General features: G+C 49.4%; 3 protein-coding genes and 2 long non-coding RNA genes across 7 annotated transcripts in view; 3 read left to right on the top strand and 2 right to left on the bottom strand.

The window, feature by feature from the left end:
* Positions 1-5,189, top strand: part of DNAJC17 (DnaJ heat shock protein family (Hsp40) member C17) — a 39,026-nt gene extending 33,837 nt beyond the window's left edge. For all 3 annotated transcript variants that reach the window (XM_027083937.1, XM_027083935.1, XM_027083938.1), the window contains one exon: positions 4,993-5,189. In XM_027083937.1, coding sequence (XP_026939738.1) covers positions 4,993-5,115 — 123 coding nt within the window. In that variant the 3' untranslated portion in view covers positions 5,116-5,189. The remainder of the gene's footprint in view (positions 1-4,992) is intronic.
* The window catches only part of LOC113608041 (uncharacterized), a 542,162-nt gene that overhangs the window by 352,269 nt on the left and 169,828 nt on the right, over positions 1-20,065 (top strand). The gene's annotated exons all lie outside the window — the stretch shown is intronic.
* CUNH15orf62 (chromosome unknown C15orf62 homolog) lies at positions 4-3,093 on the bottom strand. Its single transcript, XM_027083943.1, has one exon. The coding sequence runs from the start codon at positions 2,676-2,678 to the stop codon at positions 2,151-2,153; it is 528 nt and encodes a 175-aa protein (XP_026939744.1). The 5' UTR covers positions 2,679-3,093; the 3' UTR covers positions 4-2,150.
* On the bottom strand, positions 5,351-9,122 carry GCHFR (GTP cyclohydrolase I feedback regulator). Its single transcript, XM_027083948.1, has 3 exons — positions 8,968-9,122; positions 7,105-7,199; positions 5,351-5,874 (listed from the first exon to the last, which is right to left on the bottom strand). The coding sequence occupies exons 1-3, from the start codon at positions 9,001-9,003 to the stop codon at positions 5,751-5,753; spliced, it is 255 nt and encodes an 84-aa protein (XP_026939749.1). The 5' UTR covers positions 9,004-9,122; the 3' UTR covers positions 5,351-5,750.
* On the top strand, positions 7,092-10,108 carry LOC113608040 (uncharacterized). The gene is made up of 3 exons (XR_003428188.1): positions 7,092-7,206; positions 7,996-8,994; positions 9,739-10,108. It is a non-coding gene; the product is annotated as an uncharacterized LOC113608040 (long non-coding RNA).

Raw genomic sequence — 20,065 nt, 5'->3', positions numbered from 1 at the left:
CAGGCCTCACGCAGCTGGGCCTGCTCAGGCTTCGGGGCGCCTCTTCCTGTTTGGGCTCTTCTCAGGGCCCTTTCCTCGCAAATCCCAGTCATCAGGAATATGGAGAGATTGGCAGGACCACCAATCCAAGCAGGAGGACTGTGATTCCTTGCTGATCCCCTTTCCTCTCTGAGTGCCAGCGGGGCCCACCCTATGCAGACCTCTTAGACCTTATTTTCCATGTTCTGGTCCCCTTTGGGGTCTCTCATCATCACCCAAAGACATTGTCCTGGCCTGCGGGTCGCTTGGTTGCAGTGTGAAGCATTTGGCGCTGAGATGACCTGGTGCTTCAGGGAAGGGGCCGGTGATGAGGGTGGCTGCTTCCTTCCCCAGCTTCCTTCCAGGTGTGTCCATGGCTGTCCCAGATGGGGACCTAATATCAAGAGGCAATATCTCCTCTTTAGAAATAACACTGACTACCCTGCCGACACTGAGGTGCTGCCTGGTGCCCGACTTGTGGTAAAGCATGCACTTGAGCTGACACACGCCCAACACCGGCTCTTAGTCCTCGCGGCTCCACTCCCATTGCCTCAGGCACCCCGCCACCACGCCCCTCACCTGGCCGTGAGGATGGGGAGCTCTCTGGAGTGTGTCCCAGACCCTGGACAGAGGAGGCAAAGGACCTGGTCTGAGCTTGACTTGGGATCCTTCTTTAGAGACTGTTTCCCCACGGTTAAGGCCCAGCATTTCAGAGCCCCAGACGGCACTCCACAGGCTGTGTTACAAAGAGCTCTCTTTATCACCATCCCACGGGGGCTTTCAGTTCAGCACAGCCACACAAGAGGAGGGAAGGGGGAGGCCACAGGTTTGGGTTGTGGAGGTGCTGTGTGTCCAGGCTTCCCTTCCCCCTCTGCCACACCTGGAAAGGCCTGGGGTGTCAGAAGCTCATGCAGCCAACTGGGCTCTGCTCCAAGTCTTCTGGCCAGGCCTCAGGGTGGGGTCGTAGCCCCGTTGTCAGAGGTTTTGAGCAAAGCAAAGTTCCTCAGTCCTGGTGAGGATTCTGGAGACCAGCTTGCCTCTTCATTGTGACAGCTCTGACCTTCGTGTCTGTCCCTGATCCAGTCCTCCCTCCCATATTCCCATGGGCGCAGGAAGGAGGGAAACCTGCCACTGTTTTTTGTTGCATTTCCGAAGGGCTCCCGTCACTAATAATTCTGGGAATTCCCCACAGCCCCCTTTCGCAAGCTGTCTGTGCCTGGCATTCCCTAGAGCCTCCTTCCTTGGGCACCAGGGAGTGCTCGTGCTCCGGGCAGCTGTACTGGCACTTTGAGTCTCTCATGCCCCCTTTTCCGCTAGTGATTTGTTTGGCGTTTTTCCAGAGTTACACTGTGTATCTCTACCTGCCTCACTCTTCCTACTCTGTCAGCCCCTCCCTTCCCTCGCAGGCCCCATATGCTTCCCCCTTCCCCCCACCAGGCCCCAGGCCATGGTCTAGGCCTGTGCTGCCCAGTAGAACTTTCTCCAATGATGTTAACATTCACTCTGCGCTGTCCAGTGTGGTAGCCGTTAGTCATATGTGGCTGTTGAGCACCTGAAACGTGGCTAGTGTGACTGAAGGCTGAATTTTTAATTGTATTTAATTTCAATTAAACAGCCACGTGCAGCTAGTGGCTACCATACTGTACAAGGTCACGCCTGTTTCATCCCTCTCCCCTTAGGTCTCCCACTTTCCTCTCCAGCCTGGATTGGACCACTTTTGCCCTGACCTGTCCTGTAACCTCGTTCTGTTGACAGTGGCTTCAGAGGGAGCTGGCGCAGGGCACCCATCTGTCGTGCCCAGTCTGCACGTCCTCTGCTCCTGGACTCACCCCTTATGCCTCCCTCCCTCTCTGCTGGCCTCTGCCTGGTCCCTGTGGTTGCAGGTGTGGCCTCCCTTTCCCAGCCTAGCTAGCTGCCTTCAGGGCTCCTGCCAGCAGGTGCCCCCCCTCACATTTCCAGCTTGCCTCTGTACCTGTCCCTCGACTCTGGGGTGACTCAGAGAACTGTTCAGGACCCAGAGGGAAGGCAGCGACCTGGATTCCTATCCCTACCTTAATCCACGACTGTCCCCTCCTTCTCTGGGTCCCCAGGCTTCTGGCTCTTTCACCCACCTCTGCCCACCCTCCCCCCATTCAGAAGCTGGGCTCACTGGGAAATTGCTCCCTCAGCATCTGTAGAACTTCCTCAAGAAGCGAAATCCCTAGGTCAACTTTGAAGGAGAAGAAGGGATCACTGAGGTCTGGAGCAGGTGTCCTCTGGAAGGGGGGCGTGTCTGAAAGGTCCTCGTCGGAGTATTGGTAGAGGGCGTCCGCCAGGGAGAGCGCGGAGGGCAGGGTGGCAGAGTAGGTTGCAGTGTAGGTGGACGGGGACTCCAGGATGTTGGGGCAGCTGGAGCTTTCTCGGTAGAGGCGCGGGGGTTTGGGCGGGGCCAGCAGGGTGGCCCGGGGCTGCTCGTCCCCCCACAGTGGCAGGCGCCGGCCATCTGGCCTCCCTCGCAGCTCCCGGACGACCTCCCGGTTGCTGTACTCCTCGTGGTCCCCTCCAGCCGTGCTGGCCTGGCTGAGCACGCTGCCCTGTCGCCGGAGCCTCCGCGGCCGCCGCAGGCTCAGCCGCTTGAAGAAGGAGGCGCTGCGGAAGGAGCCTTTCCGCCAGATCTCCATGGGGCCCCAGAGAGCCAGCAGACAAGCCTGGAACCTCAGAAGCCCGGTTCAAGGGCAGCTGGGGGCCCTCTGGTCCCGCTGGAGCAGTGAACAGCGAGAATCAGGGAGGCAGCCTTCGCTGGCAGAAGCAGAGGCCTCCGGGTTTCTGCTCAGCAGGGACCTTCGTACGCGTGTCCAGGAGAGCCGAAAAAGCTGAGCGTTCCTGGTGACGGGAGGTTCCCAGAGGGACAGGAGTGGCCTGGTTACTTGATAGGGCAGTGGAAAAACCCCAGGAGGAAGAAACAGCACTCCACTCCGTGGAGCCGGAGCGAGGGCAGCTGCGGCGCGACCCGGGGTGGCTCCTGGCCCTGCGGGGGCTGGTCTCTCCGCCGCTGGCTCCCAGACTGATCAGTGGCTTGGCTGTTTGTGCCAGTGTGTGGCGGTGGAGACGTGTTGTTGTCTTCGGCTGACTCAGTCAGGTGGGAGGCTGGTCTCGTGCTCTGAGGTAATTGCAGCTTCCGCAGGCAGGGATTGGGGCAGCGGCAACGCCCCGGGGCACCGGGGAGCCTAACATTCCTCTGGGGACCGTCTGGGGCAGCCCTGCTTTGTGTGTCACCACGCTGCCGCCTCTTCCTCCACAGCCCAACGCCCTGCGCCCTTGCGGGCAGGCCTGGCCCCCCAGCCCCCGTGGGTGTGGGGTGAGGACCTCCGGGAGGTGGGAGCTAATTGAAAGGCAGGTGTGTGGAATGACTGCTGGGGAAGGAAGAGGCCTGTCGCTGGTGTGAGTGACCGGCCCTCATTAGCAGAGCCTGCAGGGATGGGGGGAAGGAAGGAGGCAGAGGGTGTGTTAACGGGAAGCAGCCCTGTGCCTATAAATGGCTGGCTCCTCCCAGGGCCAGGCTCGGGGCGTGCCGAGGGTGACTTCAAGTTTTCTCAGCAGAGCAGCATTACCTTGGGCGGGGGGCGGGGGGGGGGGGGAGGAATTGCCCTCCCCTTGGCCTGACAGCAAGCCTGGCTGCTCCATTTCCTCAGCCTTCCTCGATTTTCCCAGATAGCCTCAGGGCAGGAAAGGACATTTGAGAGCCAGTGTCCTGCCTTCCTGGGGGGCTGCCTGGGCCTCATTTGGGGTCCTGCCTCTGGGGAAGGGGCTGGGTCAAAGCTAGGAGGTGGGCCTGGCTGGGAGTGCAATTCTCCTAGGAACCGCGGAGGCCTGGGAGGAAGGAGGCATGGGGCTGTCGGGAAGGGCAGGGGGATCTGGGCTGGGTAACACTTCCTGGTTCTGTACACCCCTGACTCCAAACCAGTTGGCCAGGGCCTGGCATCTTAACCCCAGCCACTCCCTTCTAATTCCCCGGGTCACTGACCACCGAACTTTTTTCCTGGCCTGTTCCAAGAAGGTGCATCAGCTCGGGGTACTGCGAAGCAGGTCTCAGCAGCTCTCTACTGTGCAGCCCCCCTGGCCTGGCTCCCTTCTGTGCCAACTCTGGTGGGCTTCATACTTCTTCATGCAGCTTCAGCTGCACAGAGGGAGGAAGTGATTTAAGTGCCACTGCAGACCTTATCAGGGCATGGCGTTGGCGGCTCAGGGCTCTCCTGTAGAGCTGCCTCTCCACCCCACAGCTTTGGCCCACTGAGGTGGTCATTTATTATTCTTTTGATTATGAAAATATTGCACCGTTCAGTCCCCCACACTGTGCGGGCAAGATCATAAAAGAAAAAGCCACGGGCCCTGCCCTCCAGGAGCCCTAGTGTGTATTTTTAGGAGGCAAGCTGGCCTCATGCTTGTTTCTCTCTCCTTCTAGGCTGGGGCTGAGTGAGGCTGTGTCTAGGGTAGGGCTCCCTGTGCATCCTCAGCAGGAGCCAGACCACAGGGAGGGTGGGCAGCTGGGAGGGGTCAATGCTCTCGCCTCCACCTGGCAGAGTGGAGTGGATTTCTGTGCCTCTGACAACCCCCCTTCACTGGTAACTTGTGAGAAGCAGAAGCCATGGGGTGGAGGAAATGAAGGGATGAGGGCCTGGCTAGAGCATGAGGAAGTGATTCACCTGAGCTGACTGTAGATTTGAAGGGCCTGGGAAAGGGGAGGTGGGGCGGGGTGATAGCTGCTTGAGATGGGCTGAAGGGGAGCCAGCTGAGAAGCTGGCCTGGGGCCAAAGGCCTGCTTGCTCTGAAGGAACATGGGTGAGTTGGGATTGCAGGATGTTCCAGGGTCCTTCCCTTCCTGGGCATCCTCCCTCCTTGACTCTTGGCGGCGGCTCTGCCTAGGCCCTGTCCTCCGAGTCTGGAATCCGTGGGGCTGTGCCCTGACGCTTCCGTGTCCTCCCTCTGTCCCCCCAGGGTTCCGTGCGGTCTGAGAGGGACTATGAGAGCCTCGTCATGATGCGCATGCGCCAGGCAGCTGAGAGGCAGCAGCTGATCGCCCAGATGCAGCAGGAGGACCAGGCTGGGCAGCCCACGTAGCCTCCTGCCTCCAGCCCTCCCATCCCACAGCCCTTTTCTTAAACGTCACCAATAAACTTTTTTTTTTTTTTTTTTTTAGAGTCTACCTCTATTGCATACATAGGTGTAGGGTGTGGGCCTGCCCAAGCGTGGCCTTGGTTTCTGGGTTCTGCCTCGGAGGGCTCCACCCAGGCCTGGCTCTCCCTCCCAGGGAGGCGCTCCACACGGTGAGAGTCAGTGGCCAGCAGAGCAGAGGAGCAGCCACTCATCACAGCCCTTTACTGGCTTGGACTAGCTACGCAGGACCCACACGCCCAGTCCTGGAGCCATGCTCCGCAGGGGCACCCAGCTCCCTGCCAGGGGCAGCCTGGCTCTTGCCAGCTCCTCAGCCTGCCACAGAACACGGCCTCCTCCAGGGCCCGTGCCAGGCCTGAAGCTGGAGGGGCAGCTGGGGGCACCAGGCCCAGAGGCCCTGCCCCCCCCACTGGCTGAGGCAGGTTTCAGAGAAGGCCGTTCATTGCCCAGTGGTGCTGGGCCGAGGAAAATGACGACTTGGGAAGAATGGGCAGGGCGGTGAGTGAGGCAGGGTCCTGGGGTCGGGGCCCATGGCAACCACTCCAGAGAAGGGGTGACTGCAGCTCATCAGCGTGGGAGGGTCACTCCTTGTGCAGGCACCACACCAACGTCTGGCCCACCCCTGTCATGCTCAGCACACGGAAGCCTCTGCGCTCCAGCTTGTCAAGGACTATTCGAGGAGGGTCATTGACGTAGTACTCACAACTGCGAAGAGAAGGAGGGTGGCGTGAGGGGGTACACAGCACAGCCCGTACCAAGCTAGTATCTGCTGCAGACTAGGCCTGGTCAGGAGTACTCCTAACAGGGACTGACGTTTGCTGGGTGCCTTCTGGGTGCCGGGCTGAGTACACATTCCCTGCCCCTCGTCTACTAAGCTCTTTGCATCATCTCATTTATTCCTCCCAACAACCTAAGGAAGGTACTGTTATTGTTCCCATTTTATAAGTGAGAAAAGAGAGGAGTAAAGCAGCTTTCCCGATGTCATCCAGAGAGTAGAACCGGCATGAGTCTGACAACAGCTCCATGTGCCCTAGGCCACTGCCCATTCAGCAGGAGCGGCCTGCTTTCCCTGGGACCCTCCCCCAGGCCTCTGCCCTCTTGCTGCCTGGCTGTCCTGTAGTCGTGGAGCAATAAGTTGGGCCCCCAAGAGCTCCTGGCTCTGAGTGCCACTCCCTAGGATGGAGAATGCCTGGTTTCCCTTCTTTCAGAGTTAATTAATTCTGAAGGGCCATCAAGTAGATAAAGGGCTGAAGCCCCAGGCTGGGCATCTGAGAGACAAAAGCCTTATGGCAAAGGGATGGCGTTGGCTTCTGCCCTCCAACCCTGACCAGGGGGCTACGGCCAGCTCGCCTCCTCTTTCCCTTCTTCTAACTGGGGTGCACTCTGGTGACCCTTCTCAGGAGTTTGAGCCTGTGTAGCCAGAGTTCTCCCTGCCTACGGCAGGAAGGGGTGAAGGGCAGAAAAGGAAGCATGAATCACTGTTTAGACTTGGGGCTGGTGTGAAGGATGCCAAGGGAAGTGGCTAAGTCCCCAGGCAGCAGCTGAACTGGAAGCAGGACCCAGGCTCCCTTCTCCCTGTTTCTAGGGCTGAGCTTTGTTACTTAGCCATCTCTTCAAGACAGAAGCCTTTCTCTGTGCTTGTCTTTGCCTTGATGGGATCCAGTTTAGAGATGAGAGGGCAGGGCAAGGAGCAGTCCACTTGCAGAGTCCTATACTCAGGGAACCAGACTCTGTCCTGGGACTTTGTCCAGGGGCTCCCTTGTGAAGGGAGGGCCAGTGGGAAAGCTCTCAGAGAAAGCCTACAGAGGACAGATCCCCAGGATGCAGGCAGAGGGGTCCTGAGGCTAGGCAGTGGCATTGTCCTGTTGTGTAAAAGGAACAGAGACAGGTCTAGGGGCTGGCAAGGAGAAGATCCTTAGGAATGCTACTACTTACAAATTGTTTCCCAGGACACTTCTTTTTGAGGCCCCCAGATGCCGCATCAGTTCTGGATCGGAGTGCTCATCGCCCACCATGGTGGGGCCCACCTCCTGCAAGGTAAGTCACAGTGGCTGCTTGGCTGGCTGCCAGGTAGAGGTGAGCTGTCTCGCCTCTCCTTCCTCCCCCGCCTGCTGGCTCTGAGCCCGCTTCAGTTAAAGACTGGAAGGAGAGGAAAGGAATCTTGGGGGCTAAACACAAGCTGGGAAGGGGTGGAGTCCATCAGTGATCAGGCTGAGTCATGTGGGGCCTCCCTGCACCCTCTAGGCCGGGCTGGGCAATGCCCAACTACTGGGACCTTCACGCCAGGCACCACCACCTATATCTGTGTATCAGAATAACCTGGAGAACAGAGAAATGAGAACATGTCCACACAAAAACTTGCACACAAATGTTCACAGTAGCATTATTCATAATAACCAGAAAGTGGAAACAACCTAAATGTTTGTCAACTGATCAGTGGATAAATAAAATGTGGTATAGCCATTCAATGGAATTTTATTTGACAATAAAAAGGAACGAGTATTGATGTGTGCTACAATATGGATGAACCTTGAAAACATCACGTAAGTGAAAGAGGCCAAAGACCACATATTACAATGAAAAGTAGACGGGTGGTTACCTAGGGCTGAGGGGCCCGGGGGAAATGAGTGACTGCTAAGGACAGGGTATGAGTACAGGGTTTCTTTTTACGGTGATAGAAATGTTCTAAAATTGCCTATGGTGATGGATGCACAACTCTGAGCAAGCTAAAAAACAAAAACAAAAACCCCATCACCATTGAATTGTACACTTTGATGAATTCTGTCGTGATATGTGTAATATATCAATGAAACTTATTTTTTTAAGTTGCTTGAGGAGCACTGAATTCCCAAGCCTCAGGCTTCCAGAGTGCTTCCGGAGGTCTGGGAAGGGGTCCAGGAGTCTACATTTTAACAACTGCACAGCTGACTGGTTCTTAAACCACTGCCCTGTGGCACTGCCGAGACCTCTCCTGCCCAGTGGTGAGCCCATCTGTTATTTCCTGCATCCCAAGGGAGCTGTGTACCCTCTGATGGATCACCCAAGCACTGGGGAGTGGGAAGGGGCAGAGGAGCATCCTGCTACCCAGGTTGGGAACCCGGTCATATTATTCTGAAGCCAGATGGGGACTCATGGAGCAACCAGCACCTTCTTTTTGCAGAGGAAACTGCGCCCAGGGAAAGGGGCGTGGTTTCTGACTGTTGAATGGTGTTCTCCCATCTCTAACCCCATGGGCTGTCTCGGGTTCTTTCTTCTCTTCCTTTTCTAAGGTCTCAGGAGAGCTCTTCCTGGAAGTGCCTAAGGGTGTAGCTAGTGGGCCACTCGGCACAGGGGTCTTGGCGTCTTAGCACATCCTTTAACAAACCTCTCTCCCTCAGGTTAGGCCACTCCCACTCCCCACTCCCTGGCAGAGTGGCTCTGTGTGGGGCAGTGGGTGCTGCACATGTGAGACCAGGACTTCCTGGGTCCCTCCCGAAGGCTCCCGACCTCCCGCAGGCAGGTAGGACCGGAGCCACAGGCGCCCGGAGCTCGCTGGGTGGTGGGGACGCACTCACCTGGCCCCCTTCGCGGCGCTGGAGTCGCCGGGCTGCCAGAGCTCTCTGAGTCCCTGGATCCAGGCTAAGTCCAAGACCCAGCCTCCCTCCCGGCCGCCCAGGGGGGCGTGTTCCGGGCGGCTTCCGGGTCCGGCCACGCGCGGGCGTCGCCCGGGAGGGAGGCGCCGAGATGCGGTCTGCAGCGCCCCCCGACCCCTGACCCGGGCCGAACGCCAACTCCCAGGGATGGCCAGCGGGTACTCACCATGCGGATCTGGGTGCTGATGAGCAGGTAGGGCATGGTGAGCGCGTCCCGGTCAGGATCTCTCCCTAGACTTTGGGCCCGGCGCAGACGCCAGCCCCTCGGGCTCCGGGACTGCGACCGGCCACCTGGAGTCCAGTTACTCCTGCTCTGGCCTCCGGCTGCGCCAATCCGGCAGCTCCTGGCCCGTTACCGCCTCGGCCGGCCAATCAGAAGCTGGCGCCCGTGACACGCCCCGGAGCTCGACGATTCGAGACCCGCCCCCAGCGCTAGGGCAGCGCCCTGAGACACTTGGTTTCCGCCGACGCTTCCGCGGGTAGTCCGGAGGCGAAGCGGTATCTGTGTTGGGCGCGGGGGAGGGCGGGGTGTCGCTCCCCCAGCCCCGGACCGGAGACCGGGGTGGCCCGCCGGGCTCTGCCGGCTGCGGCGGGCCGTGGCGCCCTGCGCGCGTGTTGACTTTGCGCCCTGTTACTGCAACACCTTTGATAACAGGTTCCAAAGTCCTCCTGGTCCCCGCCCCCTCCCCTGGGAAGCAGAGCAGGGTGCAAACGGCTACCCCACTGAGGCCTCCCAAGCTCCTGCCCACCCCACCCGCGGAAGACCTCTAAAATGTTTAGCGGATCCCCACTTCCCGGCCTCAAGACACGTTCTCCAGAGATTACTTCAGCGCGCGGGAGACAGGCAGGGGACCCCTCGGGTGCACTGCGCTTTCCCGCCTTCCCGACCGTAATTCCTAGTACAGCGGCGGAACCGTGCATTTCTGTGGCCTTGTAGGTAAATCTGTAAAGGAACTGAGCGCTTGGCTGAGTGCCAGGCCTGGAGAGACTTAAACCAACGGAATCTGGCCGTCGGTTCAGAGAGTTTCCGGCGAAGCTGGAGAGACTCAGCGCACGTGTAAGAGCTCATAAGGCAACACCTGGGGGCCAAAGAAACTTCTGCGCACCAGCCACCAAAGAGAGTGCAGCGAGTTCACCTCCACGCGTCTACGCCTTCATCTGAATGTATCAAAGTCTGACAACTGAACATTCTTTATCTGCCTTGCTGTGATTGGTTCTTTAAAAAGAAAGCAAGACAGTGGGATGAATTGGGAGACTGGGATTGACATACATACATTAATATGTATAAAATAGATAACTAACAAGAACCTGCTATTTAGCACAGGGAACTTCAATGTACAGTAGAAACTAACACAACATTGTAAAACAACTATACCCCAATAAAAAAATAAAATACTTGGAGCTTGTAACCTTCCCTCCCAGGCTCTTGAAAAATCTTCACTTCACTGAAGGGTACGCTCTGTGCCTCCAGCACTTTGACCCATGTGGAGAAAGGTATAAGGGAAATAGGAAGTTGTAATCCTAAAGGATCCTTACTGGTCTAATTTATTTTTCTGTACTCTCTATACCTATCCTCAACCTCCAGGACTAACAGTTTAGCTAGAGAGATAAGACATGTTCAAGATTAACAAACGATTTGTTAAACTGACAAACGATTAATGCCGAGGACATATAAAGAACTCTTACAAATTAGGGAGAAAAAGATAAATCAATAGAAGAAACATGGGCAAATGACTCAAATAGGCACTTTTCAAAAGAGAGAGTGGAGATGGCCAATAAACTTATAACATGATGTTCAATATCATTAGAGATCCCAGAAATGCATATTAAACCAGTGAGATACTGCTTTACAGGTTTGCAAAAAATAAAAATGTGTAAGCATCATGTATTGGTGAAGATGTCTAACAATTGAAATATTACTGTTGGGATTGCAAATTGTTATGACTGATACAATCACCTTGGAAAACAATTCGGCATCGTCTAGTAAAGCTTAAGACATGCATCACTGTGACCCACCAAACCTCTCCTAGATAAACCTAGGAGAACTCACTGACCGCATCAGGATACACATACAAGAATATTAAAAAAAGAATATTCATAATAGCACTGTTTGTAACTAGCAAAAAACTGGAAACAGACTTTATGGCCAACAAAAGTGGAGTTTGTGGTTGATTCATACAATGGAAACTATAGCAACGAAAATGCTGAATGAAAAAGCAAATCTTGGAAAAATACAGAATAATTCTATTTACCTAAAGCTCACAAACATGCAAAATTAAACAGTATATGGTTCGGAGATAAAGACATGCGTGGTCAGATTAAAAAGAAAAGGAAATGATAAATGTAATATTCAGGGGAGTGGTTACCTCTGAGAAAAGGGAAAGGGATGGAGTGGAGACAGACATGCAGGGTTTTGGGTTTTTTTTGATTGGAGTATAATTGCTTTACAATGTTGTGTTAGTTTCTGCTGCACAGTGAAGTGAATCAGCCATACGCATACACACATCCCCTCCCTCTTGGACCTCCCTCCCCCCACATCCCACCCAAGTAGACCATCACAGAGCACCGAGCTGAGCTGCCTCTGCTATACAGCAGGTTCCCACTAGCTATCTATTTTACACATGGTAGTGTATTTATGTCAAACCTAATCTTCCAATTCATCCCACCCTCCCCTTCCCCACCCGCCGTGTCCACACGTCCGTTCTCTACGTCTGCCTTTCTATTCCTGCTCTGTAAATAGGTGCGTCTGTACCATTTTCCTAGATTCCACATATATGCGTTAATATATATTTGTTTTTCTCTTTCTGACTTACTTCACTCTGTACGACAGACTCTAGGTCCATCCACATCTCTACAAATGACTCAATTTCATTTCTTTCTATGCCTGAGTAGTATTCCATTATATATATGTACCACATCTTCTTTATCCATTCATCTGTCAATGGACACTTACGTTGCTTCCATGTCCTGGCTATTGTAAATAGAGCTCCAATGAACATTGGGGTGCATGTGTCTTTTTGAATTATGGTTTTCTCAGGGTATATGCCCAGTAGTGGGATTGCTGGGTCATATGGTAGTTCTATTTTTAGTTTTTTAAGGAACCTCCATACTGTTCTCCACAGTGGCTGTAACAATTTATATTCCTACCAACAGTGTAAGAGGGTTCCCTTTTCTCCACACCCTCTCCAGCATTTATTGTTTGTAGGGTTTTTTTTTCATAAATGAGTTTTTTTATTCAAACAATATAATTGCTTAAACAGAAAACTCAAGATAAACTCAATGTACAAGAATACAGGCACAAAAATTACAGAATTATTTATAATAGCAAAAAGACATTTAGAAACAACTTATATAATACTCAAAAGGTATTTGCTAACTACAATCATAATAAACTCACTCATTAGACAATTATACATTATTGAAAATTAAATATGGATGCTTTTCGTAATCTTGAGCAAAAAATAAATAAGTTGCTGAAGAATCCAGATAGTATGCTCCCGTGTATATAAAATGGAAAAATATGAAAATTGACATGTTTTTTGTTGATATGTACATGTGTAATAAACTTATGAATGGGAACATAAAAAACAAAATTCAGGGCAGTGGTTACATCTCGGAGGGGGTATAGAGAGTAAGGATGGCGAGATCATGGAAGGTTACCCAGGGACCTTAAATAGTACTGGTACTGTTTTGTTTGTTTTGTGGTACGCGGGCCTCTCACTGTTGTGGCCTCTCCCACTGCAGAGCACAGACTCCAGACGCGCAGGCTCAGTGGCCATGGCTCACGGGCCCAGCTGCTCCGCGGCATGTGGGATCTTCCCAGACCGGGACACGAACCCCTGTTCCCTGCATCGGCAGGCGGACTCTCAACCACTGCGCCACCAGGGAAGCCCAACACAGGTTTTTATTATATTTTTATGGCACCATTTTATGTTTGGAATAGTTCATAAGAGAGCCTTCCCTACAATTCCGGCCTTTTTGGTGAGATTTACAAGGGCTGCAAATATTCTCACGCTCTGGGTGTCTTCTTAGTTGATCTTATCCACATCTCTTCCCCAAATCTCTTTGGCAAGTGTCCTCAAATCTTGTGCATCTCAAGTCTCTGATCATTTGAGCAGAATAGACATTAGGTACAGTCTGTGATTTGGTGTCAATTAATATAATGGACCATGCCTCCTTTCTTTCTCATGCCATCCCGTGATTCCAGGACCCTTGTATTCTGGTAAGGGAGAAACAAAATATAAATTTGTTTTGGATTCAGAGCTTAAACATTATTTTGTAGGACAGCACTCCAAACTCTAAAAGTCATTTCCCTGCTGTTTCCTAAATTGGGTCTTCAGTTGTCCAGTTTATCATTCATTTTATAAGAGCAGCTGCTTCTGTGTTATAGGCCAGTGAATTCCATAGGCAACGGTCCATGTTTCACTTTTTTAGGAAGAGATTTAGCCATTGTTTTGGAGTGCATTATTGGGCATTAAAGTAATTTGTAAATTTGCGGACAGGCAGGGATATCATATGCAAATTCAGAATAAAGTTCATGCCTGTGTAGGTGTCGCAGCCTCACAATGATGGAAGGAAGCCACAAATAGTCATCCTTCTCCACATAGCTGGCTGGTTTGCAGTACCAGGGAAGATACACAGTATTGGGCTCTGCTGTTGGCAGTTTGGGCCCTCAGGAGTTGTATTAACCAGATCATGTTGGTTGGGGGAAGTCCATGTGATTCAGCCCATGAATGACCTTCATCTTATACATTAGATTCTCTTTGTTCATGAACCCATTGCACAAGCAGCAGATGGTTAGGGATATTCTCAACATCTGTAGAATGGGCCATTCTGTCCATTTGATTATTGAGATTCCTCTGCTCTGAATAGCCTTTGGTGAGACTTTGCATGGGATAGATTTCATCTTCCACCCCTGTGCCCATTCTGAGAGGTCTATTTGCATAGCTCTTCTGCAGAAATCCTTGTCATCGATCATCTAATCTTATTCTTTTGAAATTCCTGAGCATCAAGCAATGCCCATGAATCTTGTTTGTAGATTTTTTGATGATGGCCATTTGGACTGGTATGAGGTGATACCTCACTATAGTTTTGATTTGTATTTCTCTAATAATTAGTGTTGTTGAGCATATTTTCATGTGCCTCTTGGCCATCTGTATATCTTCTTTGCTGAACTGTCTATTGAGGTCTTCTGCCCATTTTTTGATTAGGTTGTTCGTTTTTTTGATATTAAGCTGCATGAGCTGTTTATATATTTTGGAGATTAATCCTTTCTCTTGCTTCATTTGCAAATATTTTCTCCCATTCTGTGGGTTGTCTATTCGTCTTGTTTATGGTTTCCTTTGCTGTGCAAAAGCCTTTAAGTTTCATTAGGTCCCATTTGTTTATTTATTTTTTTTATTTTCATTACTCTAGGAGGTGGGTCATAAAAGATTTTGCTGTGATTTTTGTCAAAGAGTGTTTTTCCTGTGTTTTCCTCTAAGAGTTTTATGGTGTCTGGTCTCACATTTGGTCTTTTTAAAAAATTTTATTTATTTATTTATTTTTAGCTGCATTGGGTCTTTATTGCTGCATGCAGGCTTTCTCTAGTTGCAGCGAGTAAGGGCTACTCTTCATTGCGGTGCACGGGCTTCTCACTGCAGTGGTTTCTCTTGCTATGGAGCACGGGCTCTAGGCGTGCAGGCTTCAGTAGTTGTGGCTCGGCGGCTCCAGAGTGCAGGCTCAACAGTTGTGGCGCATGCGCCCAGTTGCTCTGCGGCATGTGGGATCTTTCCGGACCAGGGATTGAACTTGTGTCCCCTGCATTGGCAGGCGGATTCTCAACGACTGCGCCACCAGGGAAGTCCCTACATTTAGGTCTTTAATCCATTTTTTTCCCCCCTGTACGCGGGCCTCTCACTGTTGTGGCCTCTCCCGCTGCGGAGCACAGGCTCTGGACGTGTAGGCTCAGCGGCCATGGCTCATGGGCCCAGCTGCTCCGCGGCATGTGGGATCCTCCCAGACCGGGGCACGAACCTGTGTCCCCTGCATCGGCAGGCGGACTCTCAACCACTGTGCCACCAGGGAAGCCCCTTTAATCCATTTTGAGTTTATTTTTGTGTATGGTGTTAGGTAGTGTTCTAATTTCATTATTTTACATGTAGTTGCCCAGTCTTCCCAGCACCATTTATTGAAGAGACTGTCTTGTCTTCATTGTATATTCTTGCCTCCTTTGTCATAGATTAGGTGACCATAGGTACGTGGGTTTATCTCTGGGCTTTCTATCCTGTACCGTTGATTTATATTTCTGTTTTTGTGCCAGTACCATATTGTCTTGATTACTGTAGCTTTGTAGTATAGTCTGAAGTCAGGGAGCCTGATTCATCCAGCTTCGTTTTTCTTTCGCTAGATTGCTTTGGCTATTTGGGGTCTTTTGTGTTTCCATACAAATTGTATAATTTTTTGTTCTAATTATGTGAAAAATGCCATTGGTAATTTGATAGGGATTGCATTGAACTTGTAGATTGCTTTGGGTAGTATAGTCATTTTCATAATATTGGTCCTTCCAATCCAGGAACATGGTATCTCTCCATCTGTTTCTGTCATCTTTGATTTCTTTCATCAGTGTTTTATAGTTTTCTGAGTACAGGTCTTTTGCCTCCTTAGGTAGATTTATTCCTAGGTATTTCATTCTTTTTGTTGTGCTGGTAAATGGGATTGTTTCCTTAATTTCTCTTTCTGATCTTTGGTTGTTAATGTATAGGAATGCAAGAGATTTCTGTGCATTAATTTTGTATCCTGCAACCTTACCCAATTCATTGATTAGTTCTAGTAGTTTTCTGGCAGTATCTTTAGGATTTTCTATGTATGGTATCATGTCATCTGCAAACAGTGAGTTTTACTTTTTCTATCCCAATATGTATTCCTTTTATTTCTTTTTCTTCTCTGATTGCCATGGCTAGGACTTCCAATACTATGTTGAATAATAGTGGCGAGAGTGGACATTCTTGTCTTGTTCCTGAGCTTAGAGGAAATGCTTTCGGTTTTTCACCATTGAGAATGATGTTTGCTGTGGGTTTGTTGTATGTGGCCTTTATTATGTTGAGGTAGGTTCCCTCTATGCCCACTTTCTGGAGGGTTTTTATTATAAATTGGTGTTGAATTTTGTCAAAAGCTTTTTCTGCATCTATTGAGATGATCATATGGTTTTTATTCTTTTTAAAATTATTTATTTATTTATTTATGGCTGCATTGGGTTATCGTTGCTGCAGGTGGGCTTTCTCTAGTTGTGGCGAGCGTGGGCTCCTCTTCGTTGTGGTGTGTGGGCTTCTCTCACTGAGGTGGCTTCTCTTGTTGTGGAGCACAGGCTCTAGGTGCGCAGGCCTCAGTAGTTGTGGCGCACAGTCTCAGAAGTTGCAGAGTCGCTGGCTCTAGAGCACAGGCGTCACTGGCTCTAGAGCACAGGCTCAGTAGTTATAGCGCACAGGCTTAGTTGCTCCACAGCAACTAATGTGGGGTCTTCCCAGACCAGGGCTCGAACCCGTGTCCCCTGCATTGGCAGGTGGACTCCAAACCACTGCGCCACCAGGGAAGCCCCTGGTTTTTATTCTTTAATTTGTGAATATGGTAAACAGACCAATCACAGGTAATGAAATTGAAACTGTAATTAAACATCTTCCAGCAAACAAAAGTCCAGGACCAGATGGCTTCACAGGCGAATTCTATCGAAATTTAGAGAAGAGTTAACACCTATCCTTCTCAAACTCTTCCAAAAAATTGCAGAGGGAGGAACACTCCCAAACTCGTTCTGCAAGGCCACCATCACCCTGATACCAAAATCAGACAAAGGTATCACAAAAAAAGAAAATTACAGAGGAATATTACTGATGAACATAGACACAAAAATCCTCAACAAAATAGTAGCAAACAGAATCCAACAACACATTAAAAAGATCATACACCATGATCAAGTGGGATTTATCCCAGGGATGCAAGGATTCTTCAATATACACAAAACAACGAACGCAGAGTTCTTAAAAGACAAAAATGATGTTCTCTTTCTTACACTAGGACGGGCGTGCAAAGGGTTATAAATGTACTCAGTTTTTATACATGTATTATAAGTATTATTTTGTAGCCATTAAATATTTTATAAGAACAATTTTTTTTAACATCTTTATTGGAGTATAATTGCTTTACAATGGTATGTTAGTTTCAGCTTCACAACAAAATGAATCAGTTATATATATACACATATTCCCATATCTCTTCCCGCTTGCGTCTCCCTCCCTCCCAGCCTCCCTATCCCACCCCTCCAGGCGGTCACAAAGCACCGAGCTGATCTCCCTGTGCTATGCGGCTGCTTCCCACTAGCTATCTACCTTACATTTGGTAGTGTATATATGTCCATGCCTCTTTATCGCTTTGTCACCGTTTACCCTTCCCCCTCCCCATAGCCTCAAGTCCATTCTCTAGTAAGTCTGTGTCTTTATTCCTGTTTCACCCCTAGGTTTTTCATGACATTTTTTTTTTTTAATTCCATATATATGTGTTAGCATACGGTATTTGTCTCTCTCTTTCTGACTTACTTCACTCTGTATGACAGACTCTAGGTCTATCCACCTCATTACAAATAGCTCAATTTCATCTCTTTTTATGGCTGAGTAATATTCCATTGTATATATGTGCCACATCTTCTTTATCCATTCATCCGATGATGGACACTTAGGTTGTTTCCATCTCTGGGCTATTGTAAATAGAGCTGCAATGAACATTTTGGTACATGACTCTTTTTGAATTATGGTTTTCTCAGGGTATATGCCCAGTAGTGGGATTGCTGGGTCATATGGTAGTTCTATTTGTAGTTTTTTAAGGAACCTCCATACTGTTCTCCATAGTGGCTGTACCAATTCACATTCCCACCAGCAGTGCAAGAGTGTTCCCTTTTCTCCACACCCTCTCCAGCATTTATTGTTTCTAGATTTTTTGATGATGGCCATTCTGACTGGTGTGAGATGATATCTCATTGTAGTTTTGATTTGCATTTCTCTAATGATTAATGATGTTGAGCATTCTTTCATGTGTTTGTTGGCAGTCTGTATATCTTCTTTGGAGAAATGTCTATTTAGGTCTTCTGCCCATTTTTGGATTGGGTTGTTTGTTTTTCTGTTATTAAGCTGCATGAGCTGCTTATAAATTTTGGAGATTAATCCTTTGTCAGTTGCTTCATTTGCAAATATTTTCTCCCATTCTGAGGGTTGTCTTTTGGTCTTGTTTATGGTTTCCTTTGCTGCACAAAAGCTTTTAAGTTTCATTAGGTCCCATTTGTTTACTTTTGTTTTTATTTCCATTTCTCTAGGAGGTGGGTCAAAAAGGACCTTGCTGTGATTTATGTCATAGAGTGTTCTGCCTATGTTTTCCTCTAAGAGTTTGATAGTTTCAAGAACAATTTTTTTTTTTTTTTAAGTGTCAAGCGTATTAGAGGTTAGACACAAGAGGTAAGGCCACCATCCCAAGGCATATGTCGCCTCTCTTGAAAGAACTAGGTACATAAGGCTCTCGTGTTTTGGGCAGAGAGCAGGACAGGGGTTTGGGGTCTGCTCTACTCTCTTCTCTCAGGCTGGGCCGTTGAGGGGTGGGGATGAGACACGAGGGCAGTGCCTATCTCAGACTGCCAGGGATTTATTACATTTGAAAACTGGTCTGCAGATGCAGCATAAGATAGAGCGCTCCATCCAGAATCACCCAGCCCACGGCTGATTCCCCTGGCAGACGCATGCACACTGGATAACATCTCTAATATCCAGGAGGAAATGAATTCCCCTACTTGGTTTTCCCATCTGGCCTCGCCCCTTGCGACAATGAGTTTATCTGGCAGATCTCCCTTCCCTGTAAAAAGAGGAGAAATTGTTCTTCTACAACTCAGCTTTCATTATGAAAATGAAACTGTGTCCACAGTGTTAATGGAGGTTTGTGACTAGCAGAAATTCTTCAGCCCATTTTACAGAACAACAGATAAGGAACAGCTTGTTAAAAACCCCTCTGCTTGTAAACTACCTTCACAGATTAAGCTACCTTTAATTTGTTTTTTTACCCTGTTTAATTTCATACCCTCCAGGCATCGCATAGCCTGGGTAATATATCACAAGACTCCTTAACCACCCCTACAGATAACACTTCTGAAGTATGGGTCGCTATAGTAACAGGGGCTTAATTTGTTTTTTCAGAACTTTGAATCAGCTCTTGGTCAGTTCAATCTGGCTAAGGCTGGTTGGGACCACTGACCCTAAAGCTGGGCCCTCACAGGTGTCCAATGAACAACCTTTTGACATAAGAAGGCCAAAAGTCCACTCTCAGATCACACTAAGCCCCTCCATTTTTGAACATGCATCCCATGAAGAAGCATATAATCCAGATACGCCTGCGCAAAACACCATTTACCTCACCTTTCCCTACCTCTAATCACCTTTCCCCATGCCTAAGTCTACACTACTTCTTTATCCCATAAATAGCTCAAACCTTCAGAGAGGCGGATCTGAGATTTGTTCTCCCGTCTCCTGGCTTGGCTGCCTTGTGAATAAATTATTTTTCTGCCGCAAACCTCTGTGTCTCAGCATTTGGCTTGCCACACGTTGCGCAAACAAACCTGGTTTGAGCTATTTATGGGATAAAGAAGTAGTTGTAAAGCATTGTCAGTGTGGCAGGGGCTGGATATTGGTCGTTCTTTATTTTCTTCTTTTCTCCATTCAACTTTTATGGATGGCTTTTGCATTAGAGCTCTGCTAGGCATAGGGGATGAATCAGGCATGAACTCTATCCTGGAAGAGTGAGCAGCCCAGTGGGGTAGACAGACTAGAAAGCAAATAATCATGGAACCAAGTGTAATAGAGGTAAACAAGCCTCAAGAGCAAAGAAAGATAAAAAGATTAATTCCACTAAGATGGTGGTCTGGGAAAGTTTCCCAGAGGAAACGGGTTTTTATTCCCTCTAAAGTAAAGTTAATATTTTTTCTTATTAGAAAAGAAATACATGCTTATTTCAGAAAAATGAGGAAAAATATGGAAAAGATATTAAAAACATTCCTTTCTCACCACCAAGACAACATAGTTAATCTCTTAGTGTATCACAAGAGGTACTAATCAAACTGAGTCCTTAAAAATGAGTAGCAGGTATTGGTGAAGTTCTGTTCCTTAGGCAGTGGGATGGGTACCTCATTGCTTTTCACTGATTCATTGCAAGGTACCTATGCATCAAATGTACTCTTTTTTATTATTAATTAATTAATT

This window comes from Aethalodelphis obliquidens, unplaced genomic scaffold (assembly GCF_003676395.1).
Source record: "Aethalodelphis obliquidens isolate GAN/ISIS:26980383/991018 unplaced genomic scaffold, ASM367639v1 scaffold51, whole genome shotgun sequence".
NCBI lineage: Eukaryota > Metazoa > Chordata > Mammalia > Artiodactyla > Delphinidae > Aethalodelphis > Aethalodelphis obliquidens.
Note: the sequence above shows the minus strand (reverse complement) of the source record. Positions and strands in the feature narration are given on the sequence as shown.